Below are 15,873 nucleotides of genomic sequence, written 5' to 3' on the forward strand. Positions count from 1 at the left end.
ATTTTTGTAATTCACCTCACAAAACTGAGAAAAATCATTATAGGAAACGAAGAATGTCTTGGAATATGTCACAAAAAGGAATGATCCAATATTAGTTAAGGCTAGTTAGACCGAACGAAAGTAAACGTTCTTAAAGTTTACGTTCTTAAAATTTACGTTCTTAAAGTAAAAGCTCACGCTTTGCGCCACCGTGACGTCACAGGCGAAAATCGGAGGTTTGGCGCAGCGAGAGTTTCTTCAAAGGAGCGAACTAGCCATTCCATTCTCTTTAGCCCTGCTATATAGGGAGTAATTTTAAAAATGATTATTAACAGACCTAACACTAATAGACAGGACACTTTTCTTGAACAACACGAAACAATTATGATGTATAACAATAAAAGGCCTCAAAGTTACCTTCAAGATTTATTATAAAATTCTTTTTTTTTAAATACATATGTGGTTTGAAGTTATTTTACATATTGTATATTGATAAGATATAAAAAAAGAAATTTGTTTCTTTTTTTATATCTTACCAATATACAATATGGAAAAGAAATTTATATAGAATATGAAAAGAAATTATACAATATGGAAAGGAAATTTCCTTTTGAACATACTATTTTCCAGGATTACTCTTTGTTAAAAATAAAACGTTTAACAATCATTAATATTATGCATAATAACTCTTAATTATATACATATATATATATTTGGAAATCTAAACCAACAAAATATTGAATTCCATAATAAAAATATTTTTTCGTCGGACATCAAAAAGGCCTCAAAACTATATTCAAATGGGATTATGGAAAAAAACTGGAAACAATTTCCAGTAAAAAAATATAGTTGTTAAAAAATCATTCAAATTGACTAGCTTTTTAAAATATATAACATTTTAGTTTTATAATTAATTTTAATATTTATGATTTTTTTTAAAAATTTTAAGTCGCTCACATCAATAGAACAGTGGCCAGTAATAGCAGTTATTAATCTACCTAAACCTAAAAATTTCTCTTGATGTCTTATCTATTTCAGTGCTTTAGAAGATAAATTTTGTGAGTTCTGGTTCTTTAAGACTGTATAGGATGTCCTCTTGTGATGAGTTGAGTTTAAAAAGTGCAGCTAAAATTACTTGACAGTTTAAAATGTGATCTGACGTTAATTGGGAGAGAGAGCAATGTTAGCATATAGGTTAATATCTGGTGGTCTTGTTGAAAGATATCATCACTTTCCTTAAATGCCCTGTACGGAGCCTTGCTATTAATAATAAGAGGTTTATATATCCTCTTAAAATACTGATATTTAAATTATAAATCAATATGCCATTGTCAATATGCCTCTACAACATTTAAACTGTACTAAAATTTTCTAATGTACTCTTGGAAAAACTTTCAAAATTCGTTGCAAAATAATTATAATCAAAAATTTTTCACTGAGGTACACAACATATGGATCAATGTACATTTAACAAATTTCGTAATTCTAAGTAGTCCTACTTGCCTACAAATTTTCTATTTTAATATTAGTTGAAGCAATCAAAAAATAAAATATAAAAAAATAAAATATTTATTGTTTTTTTAAATTATTAATTTAAATTTTTAAAAAATAATAATTTATAATTTGAAAAAAAAAACATACTAAATAGTTATCCACTTTTTTAGAACCGAAATTTAGAGGTAAAATTCGAAGACCAGCTGAGACTTAAATCTTCTACCTTTCTGATCGAAAGTGAAAAGCCTAACTGGTGTGCTACAAATCCACATGAGATGGAAAATTTTGTTAGTTTAAAAGCAAAAGAACTGAAACTTTGATACTTATTTCATCTCAGTGGCCGAAGCGGCAGCAAATTTTTACCATATCTAATGTTTTCAACCCTGTTCTAATTTCGTTTTAGCAAGAAATTTTACTTACGTTGCGAATTCTAAACCAATTTCTAATCCTGCTTAGCTTGTTAAAGGTTAATAGCCCCCCCCCTTAGTTGGAGTGTTATCTTCTGATCTAAATAACTGCCCTTTAGACCTTATTTGGTTGGATTTGTTGCATTTTTCTATGTCTGTTTGCTTACATCGATTATTACTGGACGTTATTTTTTTCGACAGAACTGAAAATTTTGCGCAGTATTTTTATTCCAAAAATGAGAAGTCTATTTTTTATATGCTTACTCTATGTGCAGATTCCTCTTCCATTGAAAACTACTGGTCGGATTAGTGTTTTATATATCCTGATTTAAGTTTGATTGCTAATAAATCCCGATCTAAGATGGATTTTTAAACCTAAGTAGCATCTGTTCGCCATCATCAAGTGGTAACTAATTTCTTTGTAATATTTCTTACTTCTTGCAAAGTATATGCATGTTGTTAACGAAACATTCTGATTGTGGATTGCAAAAGAATCCACCTTCTTAATGCGAGGAATGAAAGATCTTTAATAACATGTGCGAAATTTTTAAACTTAGTTGGAAAGTGATGTCGCATCCCCCATATAACTCCTACATTGTTCATTTAGTTTGAAATTTACAAAGGTTTTCAAATGGTAAAAATTTCAGCTATAATAATGAACTCAAGTCACAACTTGGTTGATTTTTTTGTTGATAAAGACCAGAAGTTCCATAAGAGCTGGTAATAAAGTTTCCAGAAAGTTAGCAAAAATCATCGAGCATAATGGAAGATATTTAGCTGATTAAAGCTCACTTTTTGTATAAAAAAATTTGTTTCACTCTAAAAAACCAGGTTACTTTCTTGCCGACCCAATAGTTTCTGCTAACTGCTAGCTAAATTGAGAAATCATACAAAGAAACGTGCTTTATCTGATGAATAACCATACCATTGTTTAGATAGACTTCGCTTTTTTATAATCAAATTTGTTGAATCGGTAAAATATGGCCTCAAAATTAAATAGAAGCTGAAACTGTGCCTGAAAGATATACTTCATAATATGAAAACTTCATTTACTTCAAAAATAGTAATAAAAACCGACATATTTCAAATACTCGAAAACAGCCGCTCTTTTTCAAGACTCGCCAGACGTGAATGTAAAAATCAAAAGAAAGGAGTAAAATAATTTTCTTCATTCACGTCTGGCGAGTCTTGAGAATGTGTGTCTATTTTTTAACGCTCGAAACATATCGACTTTTATTTCTCTCTTCCTATTTTTGAAGCAAGGGAAGCTTTCATATTATTATTTCATATTACATCTCAACAGCTCAGTTAAGAAAGCGATGGGAGGTGTTTCCCTCAAAATCTCAGTAACGTTTAAAATCGAATTTAGAACACGTTTTTTAAATGAAAATTCCATGTAAAAAATAATTTTAAATAATTATAGGTTACTTGTTATTATTTTATTTAATGATTCCCGAAAAAAAGATTATTTTTTTTGTAAGTCATGTTACTTTTTACATTATTTTAAACAATTTAATTTTAAATAACAAAATAAGCAATTTGAGCCAAAATCGGTAGAACAGTTTTTCAAGAATAAAGATTTTAAAATTAGTTTTTTTTTTATAACTTTCAAGTTAAAATTTAATCAAGTTAACAAGTAACGGCGTATTCAAATTAAAATTTAGACTCCAGACAAAAAGTCACGAATTCAAATTAGTCGAAAAAAACGTTTATGTTTTAAGTACGTTTCTGCGTCTGATTTCAGAACTTAATTAATAGCCAATTAATTACTATATTTAATATCAATCCTTTGAACGATTAAGAATGGTACTTAATGCACGAAAACCTGATCATTAGGATAAAAGTTATTAAAAATGTCTTCAAATTTTTTTTTCTTCCTAGGCTTGCTCTTCCTTACTTTTCCATTTTTTCCCTCATTGGAGACATTTTTCGATTCTCTTCTTCTTTTTTTTTCTTTTTTTTTTCTTCTTTTTTATTGCTTTTCGGAAACTCTCCGGCCTTTTGCAGGATATCTAAAGAGGGATTTCTTTGTCTTGATTTAAGACAGCTTCCCGTGGAGATTTTCAAAAGGTTCAAGAATGGCAATAAAAAAGTGGGGTTGGAAGATTTCAAACAAGTTCCAAGTGGGTGCATTCTATAAACAGAATTCTTTATTTTCATCCTAGCATTTCACTCTCAATTTTGTTGTTTATTTCATGGAATTAAATAATTATTATCAGTTTCATTTATAGAATAATTTTGTGTTTTTTATGATAGAAAAAAATTTACTTTAAAAGTGAATATTAACAAAATTCAAAAACCAACATTCGAGTTGATTTTCAAGTATGCAAATATCAGACCAAATTAGGTAAGCTTTTAAAATATTTTAATGATTATTACATTGAAAAAGCATAAGGTTAAATTAAAGTCTAGATAAAAATTAAAGCTGTGTTTTTCTATTAAAACTCAATTTTGAAACATCTAAAGTCCTTGGCCAAGTTATTAGATGCACTATAAGATTCTATGTAAAATCTTAGTTATCAGGTGATACTATACAGCTTTATTGTCTTTATGTGGCTGAAACCGGTTTGCATTTGCTTACGTTCGTGTATCTGTTAGTTGAAATTGTAATGTAATGCCTTAAAAATAAATACAAATAGTAAGTATATAAAAAATCTCATGAATAAAAACCGATTACTATGTGTTTAAATATAAAAGTATTACAAACAAACTCGTGCAAAACATGTAATTATTAAAAAATTACAGTGCGTCTGATAATTCTGCCTAGTTATTATGATATACTAATAAAATACCTGGTATAATAAATATTCTATATTTATATAATATATGTCGTCTAATTTATCCAATCGTTGAATTTATATTATCTATCGTTTAATTTAGCCAATTAATACACGAACGAAAACAAGTGAAAACCGGTGCGTCTAATAATTTGACCAGAGACAGTAGTTGTCTTAACCTTCTAATGTCTAGTCGTCTTAACCGCTATTTTAAAAATCTAATTTTAGTTTTCTGGTAACTAGTTTTTCGGTTTCTAGCTTCTGGTTTTTTTCTGGTGACTAGTAGTGCCTAATTGGCTCCCGTTTTACTTAACCTGAAACAATAAAAATACTAAACATTCATTAAAAGAACTCCAGAAGATGTTTGATAGATAAGAATTCGGAGGATATTTTTTGAGACTATAATTACTCCTATTGATGCTTCAGTAATGATGAATTAATTACTTCCATTGATGCTTTAGTTATGATGAATTAATTACCTCCATTGATGCTTTAGTTATGATGAATTAATTACTTCTATTGATGCTTTAGTTATGATGAATTAATTACTTCTATTGAAGCTTTAGTTATGATGAATTAATTACTTCTATTGATGCTTTAGTTATGATGAATTAATTACTTTTATTGATGCATCTGAAGTCATAAAGTGTTTTTTTTTGCACTGCCGATATGTTTGGTAGAATCATAATATTTTGTTTACTTCAATCAATAGCAAAAACGGAAAAATTTTATTCAATTTTTTACGAAATATCAAATTAAAACTACTCCAAAATGTTGTCCCTAATAAATTTATTATTATCAACCAAATGTGTAGATTACTTATGATTGCGGTCTCTAATCTAGTAAAAACATTTATGAAAATAAATGCTTGATGTAAACTCGGAGATTAGTATAAACAAAGGCTAGAAATTGAATTAAGCATTTCCATGAGAATTTTATGCTTGGCAACCAGATGTTTTAAATTAGAAATAAAATAAGACTACAAAATAGATAAGTAAGATCAATATGACTTAAGCTTAAAGATCAATATAAATAGAGATAACTTTTAAATAAAGATAACTTATTAAGAGATGTCATTTTTAAAGAACAACCAACTTTTATTCCAGAATGACCAGAAGAAAACTTGATTGGAACAAAAGAATGATCTGGATAATTTTCTTATTATTCAAGGTACGGAACTATTTTATTAGCGCTTTTTAAATTATAATTACTCCTAAAATAGCGTTCCTTACTTTTTCACAAAATAAAGTGAATTAGCGAAAAATGCACCTGCGTCGCATTCATATGCTTTTCCATTCTTTATATACAGGATAAAAAAAAATAATCAAACATTTTTATAACTCGTTTAAAAACATCCTTTTTAAGTCACAAAAAAATGCACCTGCATCGTATTCATATGCTTTTCCATTCTTTGTATACAGGATAACAAAAAAAATCAAACATTTTTGTAACTCGTTTTAAAACATCCCTTTTTAGTCACAAAAAAAATGCACCTGCATCGTATTCATATGCTTTACCATTCTTTGTATACAGGATAACAAAAAATAATCAAGCACTTTTATAACTCGTTTTAAAACATCCCTTTTTAGTCACAAAAAATTGCACCTGCATCGTATTCAGATGCTTTTACATTCTTTATATACAGGATAACAAAAAATAATCAAACATTTTTATAACTCGTTTTAAAACATCCTTTTTTAGTCACAAAAATTCCAACCAACCAAATACCAGCAAAACTCTGCTCCGACGCACAGAGCACTCAATAATGGTGTAATTCTGGCCATTCTCGTGATACTTGAAAACCTATTTTACTCACTAAACTTGATACCCACAGATTTTTTTAAAATTTAGATACCTTATAAGACTTTAGAGTTCCTAAAAGTACTCCTTGGACAAGAAATGGCATGAAACATCAGTAAGGGTAGAAAACCATGGTTGAAAATATTACGTTGAGAGATTTACAGTCCCTGGTCAGATTATTAGACTCACCATAAGATTCTACGTAAAATCTTAATTATCAAACGATACTACACAGCTTTATTGCTTCTACGCGACTGAAACCAGTTTGCACTTATTTACGTTCGTGTATCACTTGCGTAAATTAGACGATATATAATGTAAATTCGAAGATTGGATAAATTAGACGATATATTACATAAATATAGAATATTTATTATATCAGGTATTATAGTAGTATATTATAATAATTAGACCAAATTATTAGACGCGCAGTAGTTTTTTAATAATTACATGCTTTGCACAAGTTTCTGTGCAATATTTTTATATTTAAACATACATGTAAAGAGCGTTTATGGATGATATTTTTTATATACTTCCTATTTGTATTTATTTTCAACGTATTGCATTACAAATTTAACCAATACACGAACGTAAACAAGTGGCAAAATAATTTCACCCGCGGTAAAACAATAAAGCTTCATAGTATCACCTGATAGTTATGATTTTGCATAGAATGCATGGCATATGTGCATATAGAATGCATAGAATGAATTGCATAGGGCGTCGAATAATTTGGCAGAGGACTGAACATAGAGGATCAGTATATATGCACTTTTAGAATATACTACAAGCGATATTTTATTGAAATTTATATTATAGGACACTAAATTGTCGCAGTTATGAAACAAATTTTCGAAAGGCTCATTATGGAAGATATATTTAGATCAAAGCTTTCGGGAATTTTTAATGAGAAAGATTCAGGTGCAATGAAAAAAAACTTTTTCTTTCTATTCGTAAAATCAAATCACAACATTATCCTTTATATTAATTTTTTTTTTAAAAAAATACCAAATTTTAAAGTTTTTTCTAAAAAGTCTTGCGGGTTCACTGTTGCATCAAAATATCATAAAATTTTCAAAATTAGATATTTAATATTATTTAGTAATGCATAATTTGACATCTCTTCCAATAACCAATTGTAAAAAAACGCTAAATTAAATGGTCATTATCGACTATACAAAACTTTCATATTATCAGAAAATACGTAGTCAACTGACTATCGCAATAAAATGCCATACAATTTTTTTTTTTAAATTTAGAATTTTAATATTATTTAATAACGCAGTGTTGAGTGTCATTTCTAATAAACAATGGTGAAGAAAAATCGAGTTACACATTATTTATAAGCTGCGAAAAATTTTAATATTAGCAGAAAATAATTTCGAGTCAACTAGAGCTAAGAGTAGGGTACAAAAAGAAGAAAAAATAGCTTACTTAATGGTTTTAATTATTCAGTGACATCCAATTGCAATGAAATGAAATTTCACATTGTTGACACTATACAAATTTTAAAAAAAAGTAGTCGTTTAACATTTAGTTTAACAGTTTTTGTATACAGGGTATTCTGCAAAAACCAACCTTAATGTATATTTTTACATTGTTGAAATTGAAATCAGAAAGTAAACGCGTTACGTACATTTATATTTAAGCTTAAAAAACGCATTGTTGAGAAAAGCAGGTGTATGAAGCATCAAAACCTGTATGAATACTTATGTATGAAAGAGCAGGAGTTGAAACATGATTACTAGAAATAGCTTAAAATTTCACCAAGCAATAATACTGGTTTTGGTGTTTTTAATTCAGTTTTTCTCACTAAATAGGACTTAGATTTCGGTAGCAATTTTTCCCAACTAGAATATCAATTTGCAAATCATAATATATATTCTTTTTGGGCTTCATTTTTTAGCGTATCTTAACAATAAAAATAGTGTTATTATACCAAATATTAGACATAACTCTTGGATCTAAGCGTTTCACTAAATCAAGACTTTTCTTTTTCTCGATTTCGTATAAAGAGAGAGCCGCCACTTTTGTAATTAAGTGACTCTAAAATTTAGTTACTGTAAAATATGATACACATAAGATTTAGTAAAGCTATTTTTACGATACAATATAAAGTAAAAATCGGTAATTTAGGATTCATATATTTCTTAAAATTAAATCAGTTTATTAATCAAATATCACAGAGAGAATACTATTATGAATTCAACCTAGGCTTAGCAAAATCAAAACGGTCAGAAATTAAATATTATAAAATATTTAATACAATGGATCTATGTAAATATTTTTTGACAACTTAATTATCTTTAGCATTCAACTAAAAACATACATGCCCATTTTTAACAGGTTACTTCTGTGGAATGTTCAGCATCATGTTAGGCGAAATTAAACTTTCGCCTTCTCTACTCGATTGTATACAAAAAAAAAAACATCGATCGCTAGATGGTTTCCAAACGTGCGCCAAAATTGGCGACTTGTTGGCGAATATCTTTACTATACAATTAAAAATATACATACTAACAGTTTACTTCTGTGAAATGTTCGGCATCATGAGAGGCAAAATCAAACTTTCGCCTCCTCTGCTCGATTGTATATGTTACCGGCAAAGTATGAAACGCCGGCATTCTATAGAATGCCTAGGCATTGTATATAATGCCGGATGTTTTTAGGCAAGGTATGAAATATGAGAAGTATTACATACTTTCCCTAGGCATTGTATATAATACCTTGGCATTCTATAGAATGACAAATGCTATTTAGGCGAAGTAAGAGAAAAACGTCCTGGTGAGGTTTTTATGTAAATGGTATGCATTTCTCAAAAACAAAAATGTTATTCTGAAAAAATAATGAGAGTGCCATTAAAAAAAATTTATTCAAAATCCGTAAAGAAAAGTGAAAGTTGTACGAAACATAATTTATGCCTTTCTTATTTAGCGAAACAAAATTTTCATGTAAAAAAATAAGAAATTAACCTACTTGTTGCAACATGACAGGATTGAATGACATTTTGAATTACATTTCATTACATTACGAAACGAATCGGAGATGCATTTTATACTTTGCCGATTTCTCATTTGGCATTCTATAGAATGCCTAGGAAATGTGTGAAATATAAATCGGTTCATACATTGCCTGCTAGTTTTAGGCATTATATACAATGCCTAGGCATTCAATAGAATACCGGATTTCAAACTCTGCCGGTAACATATACAAGAAATATCGATCGTTAAACTGTTTCCAAACATGCGCCAAAATTGACAAAAATTATTCATGGTGTAAGTTTTTTCATTTTTTGGAAGTTAGATTTAATTACACCCTTCAAAGTGTGTCTGAAAACTCAATTCGGTATTAACTTGAAATATCACACAATTTCTAGAGTTTTTCAATGCCAATTCGGATAAGTATTACACCCTACTTTTTACAATTTACCTGTATTCTCTGATGTGGAAAAACACCTTTGTCGTCCATGGATAGTATATATAATCTTGTATTGTATCCATTATTTGAATATGAAAATTATATAAAAGTATTTGATAGGTAGTCGCAAGTGTTGAAGATACTAGAAGGCCTATTTGGAATGTTGCTCATATGGTGAACTCACTTAGGCAAGTTGATTATTATTTGGACAAAGGAGCAAATAGTTTGGAATTCGACGTAGCATTTGACTGGCAAGGAAATCCTAAGTTTACCTTTCATGGAGTCCCGTGCGATTGCTTCAGAACTTGTATGCGTTATGAAAATATAGACACATTCATTGAATATCTGAGGCTCGTTACAACACCCGGTAAGGAAGCTATTTAGGCTGTTTCCTAAATACAATTTTTAATATATACTTAAAGCTAAAAAATCCAAGTATCTAAAATCATTTTATGGAAGTGCGACAAGTTGTCAATTACATATTTTTATGCCGCGGCGCAGTGGGCCAGAAGACCATGATCTTTGGCCAAAAGTCAAAATTAAATTTTCAACTAAAATATATGTAGGCAGTTTTAATATCGCCCAAATTAAGTATTCATAATGATTCCAAGCATTATAATTTACTTTTTGGACCAACAAGAGTAAAACGTAGTGAAAAATATGTTAAAAATGTAACTTTTAAATTTATATTTCAGAAATACATATAGGAATTTCCCCTTACTGTTGCATTTTTATCAGAGAAATTAGTCTGAAACATGGGTGAATGCCCTTATATAGCAAGACGGAAAAGAGAAAAACCCGGTACGTAAAACATTTCATTCCAGCATTTTTTTCGAAAAAAATGAAATATCTGTAACTATCAAGATTTCTTTTATAATTCTGGCATATATATAAAACTGCTTCTTTTCCAAGATAAAGTAGATATTGTTGAAAAATTTAAAAAAAAGAATTAGTGAACTCCTCCCCAAAACTAGCTATAACTGAAATGGTTTTACTACCAGCCTTTCCTCTTTTCCGTCTCGCTTTCTCTCCTGGTCTGAAATTATAGTACAATTTTTCAATTTGTTGGATTAGTTAATGCTTTTGACAAATTTATAGTTTATATCTTATCATTTGACATTTTACAATGCTTGAATCACTTTCGAAACTTATCTCCAAAAAGTTCCACGAGGTAATTAGCTAAACTTTTTTTATTGTCTTTTTAGATGTTTCTTCTTTCGAAAAAACCTGCCCATTTTGCCCATATTGCAAAGGTGGACTAAATATACCGAAAAACAAAAAATTATGTTTTTTTTTTCATGTTTTCGCGTTATGTTGTTATTAATTCGAGCTATTTTATAATATTACTTCGGAAATATAATTTGCTTTTCATTTTTAATATAAAATTACGAAAATTGTTATATTTTCATTGCTATATTTAATTATTTAAACGTACTATATTATTTTTTTTTTATTTTTTTTTTTTGCTCGCCATATTTCAGCCTCCATTTTGTTTGCTTTTTTTTAATTTTTAGTGTATTTCAAAATTTTAACTATGAATTCAATGTACCTGTACATAAAAACCCCCAAATTTTTAAACAAATTTTATCGAAATACTAATTTTGGCCACGAAACCTTGGATGCTGGCCCACTGTGCGCGGTAAGGGCTGAAATTGCTTAAATTCAAAACATTACAATATTTTGTTGATTGGTTTGTTGTTGAGCTTAAAAGTTATCAATTCTCGTTGACAATATTTATACGAAATTTCAGAGTTAATGCCTTCAATCACCTCCATGGCGTCAAATTTTGGATATTAAATGATTGTGGATTGATTGCATTTTAACTGTGAGAAATATTGATTGAAAATTGTGTTTAACAAAATTCAGAGCCGTTGAGGTGGCAGAAGATATTAAGTTCAATTCCAAAATTTTGTATAGAAATAATGTCGCATTGAGATTATTAAGTACTACCGCAAACCAATCAGCCAAATCTATGACTTTATTATAACTTTTATGAATAATTTTTGTCCAGTTGTCACATTTTTCAGACCATTGAGGTGGTATCAAGTGAGATTTATAAAATTTTGCATACTTCGCATTGATGATGATAGTTAACAACTTTTCTGTACCATCGCTGGAAGATTTAAGATACTTTGACTTTTCTGGTCCATTCTAATATGTTTTGTAAAAACTGATGTTCAGTATAATGTAAATACCAACAAAAAAAACCATTAATGTAACAAAAAGAATGAAATACAAAAAAAACTTCCCGTATCTTTGCATAAAATAAAGTTCGAAAAAATTTCATGTCACGCAAATACAGAGCAGAGATATAAGGAAAATCATGAAAATGAAGGATCGTTTTTTAAGTACCAACTTCATCCTCATACTTCATCACATATACTGACTTTTGATCCATATCTGAATATTTATGGGTGACCTCAAATGGGAATATTTTTGTAGGATTCTAAAAATATAAGTAAAAGCAAGCTGAACACAGTTACTAATAAATGGTCTTCTTTAATTTTGAATTCTACCTCATTTCGTAAACCGTACGAAAAAAAGAAACAATATTGAAAAAGTAACGTCTAATCAAGAATTAACTTCTACATTTAGGAGTTCAAAAATCTAAATTTAGCCATTTTATTGTAAATTGGTGTTGTTAAATGGCTTTTGCCATGCTTTAAACACCACCTTCACTGACTTCCATGTCATTATTGTGTAAAGATCGTCTTAAAACTTTTCCAAAAATTTGTTCCAACTCGAAATTTCTGCTTTTATAATTTTAGTAGATCATCTGGTTGATGGTCACTTTCTTGTTCGTTTTAATTCGCTAGGATATTAATAAAACGATTATCAATTGTTCCAAAAACCTGCTTGATCTCTGATTGTCGTATCCAAAACATTTTTCAGTTTGATTTCAGTAATTTTGCAAAGAATTTATGGGAGACAGATAAGGTTCTTCGCAAGTGACTTTTCAAATTTTTATTTAATAACCGTCGTTGAACAGCCTACCAAATTTTGCGTTTACAACAACTGATGTTCTATTCCATAGCCTTGTAATTTTGAACCTAATCCAGAAGACACAGAAACTCCTGGATTAAGTATTGGGTGAAATTTGACTTCGTGGGGGACTTTTTGATGGAACTAACAAGCACATGTGCTACATGGAAAGGAAAACCATGAAAACCTCCCACGGTTAGCCTGATGCAAGAGGACTCAAGGTGCAAAAGGACTCAAACCCATGATTTCGTCTACAGCTGAGGATATTTTACGTCAGCACTGTGATCGGTGCAAGACGGGTGCGGAATTTTTATCGACCATCCATCGCTGGGATTCGACACTGTTCACCTCATCTCAAAGCGAACGCGCTGTCCCTTGAACATCTACTGCTCACTTTTCCCTTTTACCAATAACCTAGTATGGGACATCTTGACACGAAATCTAGACCACAAAGTGCGGTATCTACCTTCATACGTTCTAAATGGTGTGTAAATGAGGAAGGTCTTCGAAAGATAAGATCTCCGAAGGTTCTCTAAAACACTAGGAACGCCGAAAGGTAAAAACCACACTTCTTGTCACAAATGACTCTTATGAAGTTGCGACATTCCAGTCTCGAGGAAAATTGAAGAGTTGATTGCAAGACGCCTAAGATACTCAATGGTTTTAAACATAACAGTTATCTTCGTTTCAAAATTTAAAAAAGACCATTCTCAATGGGTCACTTCTTTCTGTAGTCTGGTATGGTTTTGGAACATTTAGAATAAAGAGTTGAAACCATTTTTGAAAAATCCTCTTTTGATTATTAGATGATTCTCACCTGATTATCAAATGATCTTTTCCCCGGTACTTACCCTTTCTTCATTGATTTAATTGCAGGGCATACATAGATTGTTAATTACTTTCTAAATTGCATCCCTTCATAAGCGTTTTCATTTCATCTATATTTCTGTACAACTGATTATAAAACTGCTCAACGATTTTGTGAACGTTATTCCGAGTTATTCCATCTTCTCGTTATTAATTTTAAGAAGTGTTTGTACTCATAAAAACCGATACCGTCTAAAATTAAGGAGACAAAACGCATTTACAGGACTTGTCACGTACTTTTGCATTTTTTGATAAGAATTTTATAAGATAGTTAAAAATAAACTAATAGTAGCTCTTATTCTACTGATCGGATTCAATTAGATGCATGTTATTTAAATTAATCAAAAAAAATTATTACGCCAATAGCAAGAAATTTATCAGCTCAAATTTCAAAGAATAAATCTTTGATCCTGCGTTCGTTATATGCATGCAATCTGTGCATATGGTTGTATGCATGCGTAATCCACACATAGCAGTAAAGAGCCATCTGTTGACAAACTTTCGATCTATTTATTCGACATTAGCTTCGGCACCAAGATCTAACACATATTTAAAGCTTCATTCTAAAGTAGAACTGGTTCTAGAAGCCTCTTAACCCCCTCAGTTTAATTTTATCCACTGTGTATTAGGGGTCTATGATTACAAAAGCATTCTACATAGGGTGATTCAATACAACGATTGAAAATTTGAAGAGAGATGGCAGGGTAAAAGAATATAGAACGCGTGATGAGTGAAGTCTTTGACTGTTTTGGTTTCTATGTAAATATTCGCCTCAACCTTTTTTGATATGTGATGACATGAAAGAGGCTCAAATGGTAAGAAATGTAATCGTACACCGCTTGGGAAGCTAAATTGCCTTTCCGTGGGCCTTTAAACTAATTCTTTTATTTGTCTAATGGAACATTCACATTGTATTTGATTGCCCTAACATGCGTGGAATTTGTAGAAACATAAAAATTACTTCGAAAACCAACTATTAACTCATGCGAGCAATCTCATATGCGAATCGCATGCAGTGGGAATGCTTCTTAATTTATCTCATTTTTGTGTTAATTTTATATTTGTCGGAAAGTGCATTTAAATGGGCTAAGAAATGGCTATTTAATCTTAATTTAATGATTAAGTGACTAATTTGGCCAACTCGCCAAGTTGTTTACTAAATCATCAAATTGGGATAAAACAGCACTTTCTGAGATTATTTCAATATAGTTTCTTACAATAATTACTACACTACATAAAATTGAGAGTTAAATAAAAGTACCACTTCATGAACAGGAAGTGTCCCTAAAGCATGCTATGATATTTCCGGCTGAGCATTTCTTAATCCTTGTGTGCCAAGTTTGCAAGCATTCTACTGAATCATTCTATAAAAATGAACGAACTATACTTTCTTAATTCTAAAAAGAGTTCTGGAATTTTCCTAGGGGATCTGACGTCCCTTTCAATGATTTAAATTGCACTTCTCAAAGAGTGGAAACCCAGTTAAATTTCATTTCTTAGATGCAAACTATAGCTAAATTTCTTACTGCTTAGTATTTACACATAAAATGTAATATAAATCCATTAAAACATAAAAATTTTAATTAAATTAATTGAATTGTCAGATCTGTAGGCTGCAGATTTTGGATATTGTTGATCATCCAAATTGATTTTTCAAATATAAAAGTTAATTACGCTATTCATTCAGTTTTTTTATAAGAGAGTTTGCAATATTAATTGCACATAAAGTACATTAAATTTCAATATTTATTTCGTGTTTATGAGATCATTAGCCATGAATCGAAATACTTAGTCGTTCGAAATCTGATATAATCATTCGACGAAGCATCCTAAATCTTTATTATCCCCCACGGAATAAAAAGGTGGGGAAATTATCTCTGTGATCTCTCAAGCATGTAAAACAAGCAGATCCTTTCCAGAGTTCCATTTTCAATGTTCTGATCCCGGAAAAAGATTTTCCTCGAAATTTCCCTGTTCATTTTCGCTTCTTTGCATCGACATGAAATAAAATCCCTTTTATTTCTCATTGTATTAATCTTTATTCTGAATAACAAACTCAGTAGCAAATCGATTTCCTCCTAATTTTTATTTTTCTCTTTTATATATATATATATTTTATATATATATATATTTTATATAAGGTCTCACTC

The 15,873-nt window shown here is 29.8% G+C and overlaps 1 protein-coding gene across 1 annotated transcript in view; it reads left to right on the forward strand.

The window, feature by feature from the left end:
• The first annotated feature begins 5,675 nt into the window (after positions 1 to 5,675).
• The window catches only part of LOC107457562 (dermonecrotic toxin LcsSicTox-betaIC1), a 33,375-nt gene continuing 23,177 nt past the window's right edge, over positions 5,676 to 15,873 (forward strand). The window contains exons 1-2 of the mRNA XM_043045544.2: positions 5,676 to 5,827; positions 9,995 to 10,241. Of these exons, the coding sequence (XP_042901478.1) occupies positions 5,765 to 5,827; positions 9,995 to 10,241 (310 nt within the window). The 5' untranslated portion in view covers positions 5,676 to 5,764. The remainder of the gene's footprint in view (positions 5,828 to 9,994; positions 10,242 to 15,873) is intronic.

Source organism: Parasteatoda tepidariorum, chromosome X2 (assembly GCF_043381705.1).
Source record: "Parasteatoda tepidariorum isolate YZ-2023 chromosome X2, CAS_Ptep_4.0, whole genome shotgun sequence".
In the NCBI taxonomy this organism is placed as follows: Eukaryota; Metazoa; Arthropoda; class Arachnida; order Araneae; family Theridiidae; genus Parasteatoda; species Parasteatoda tepidariorum.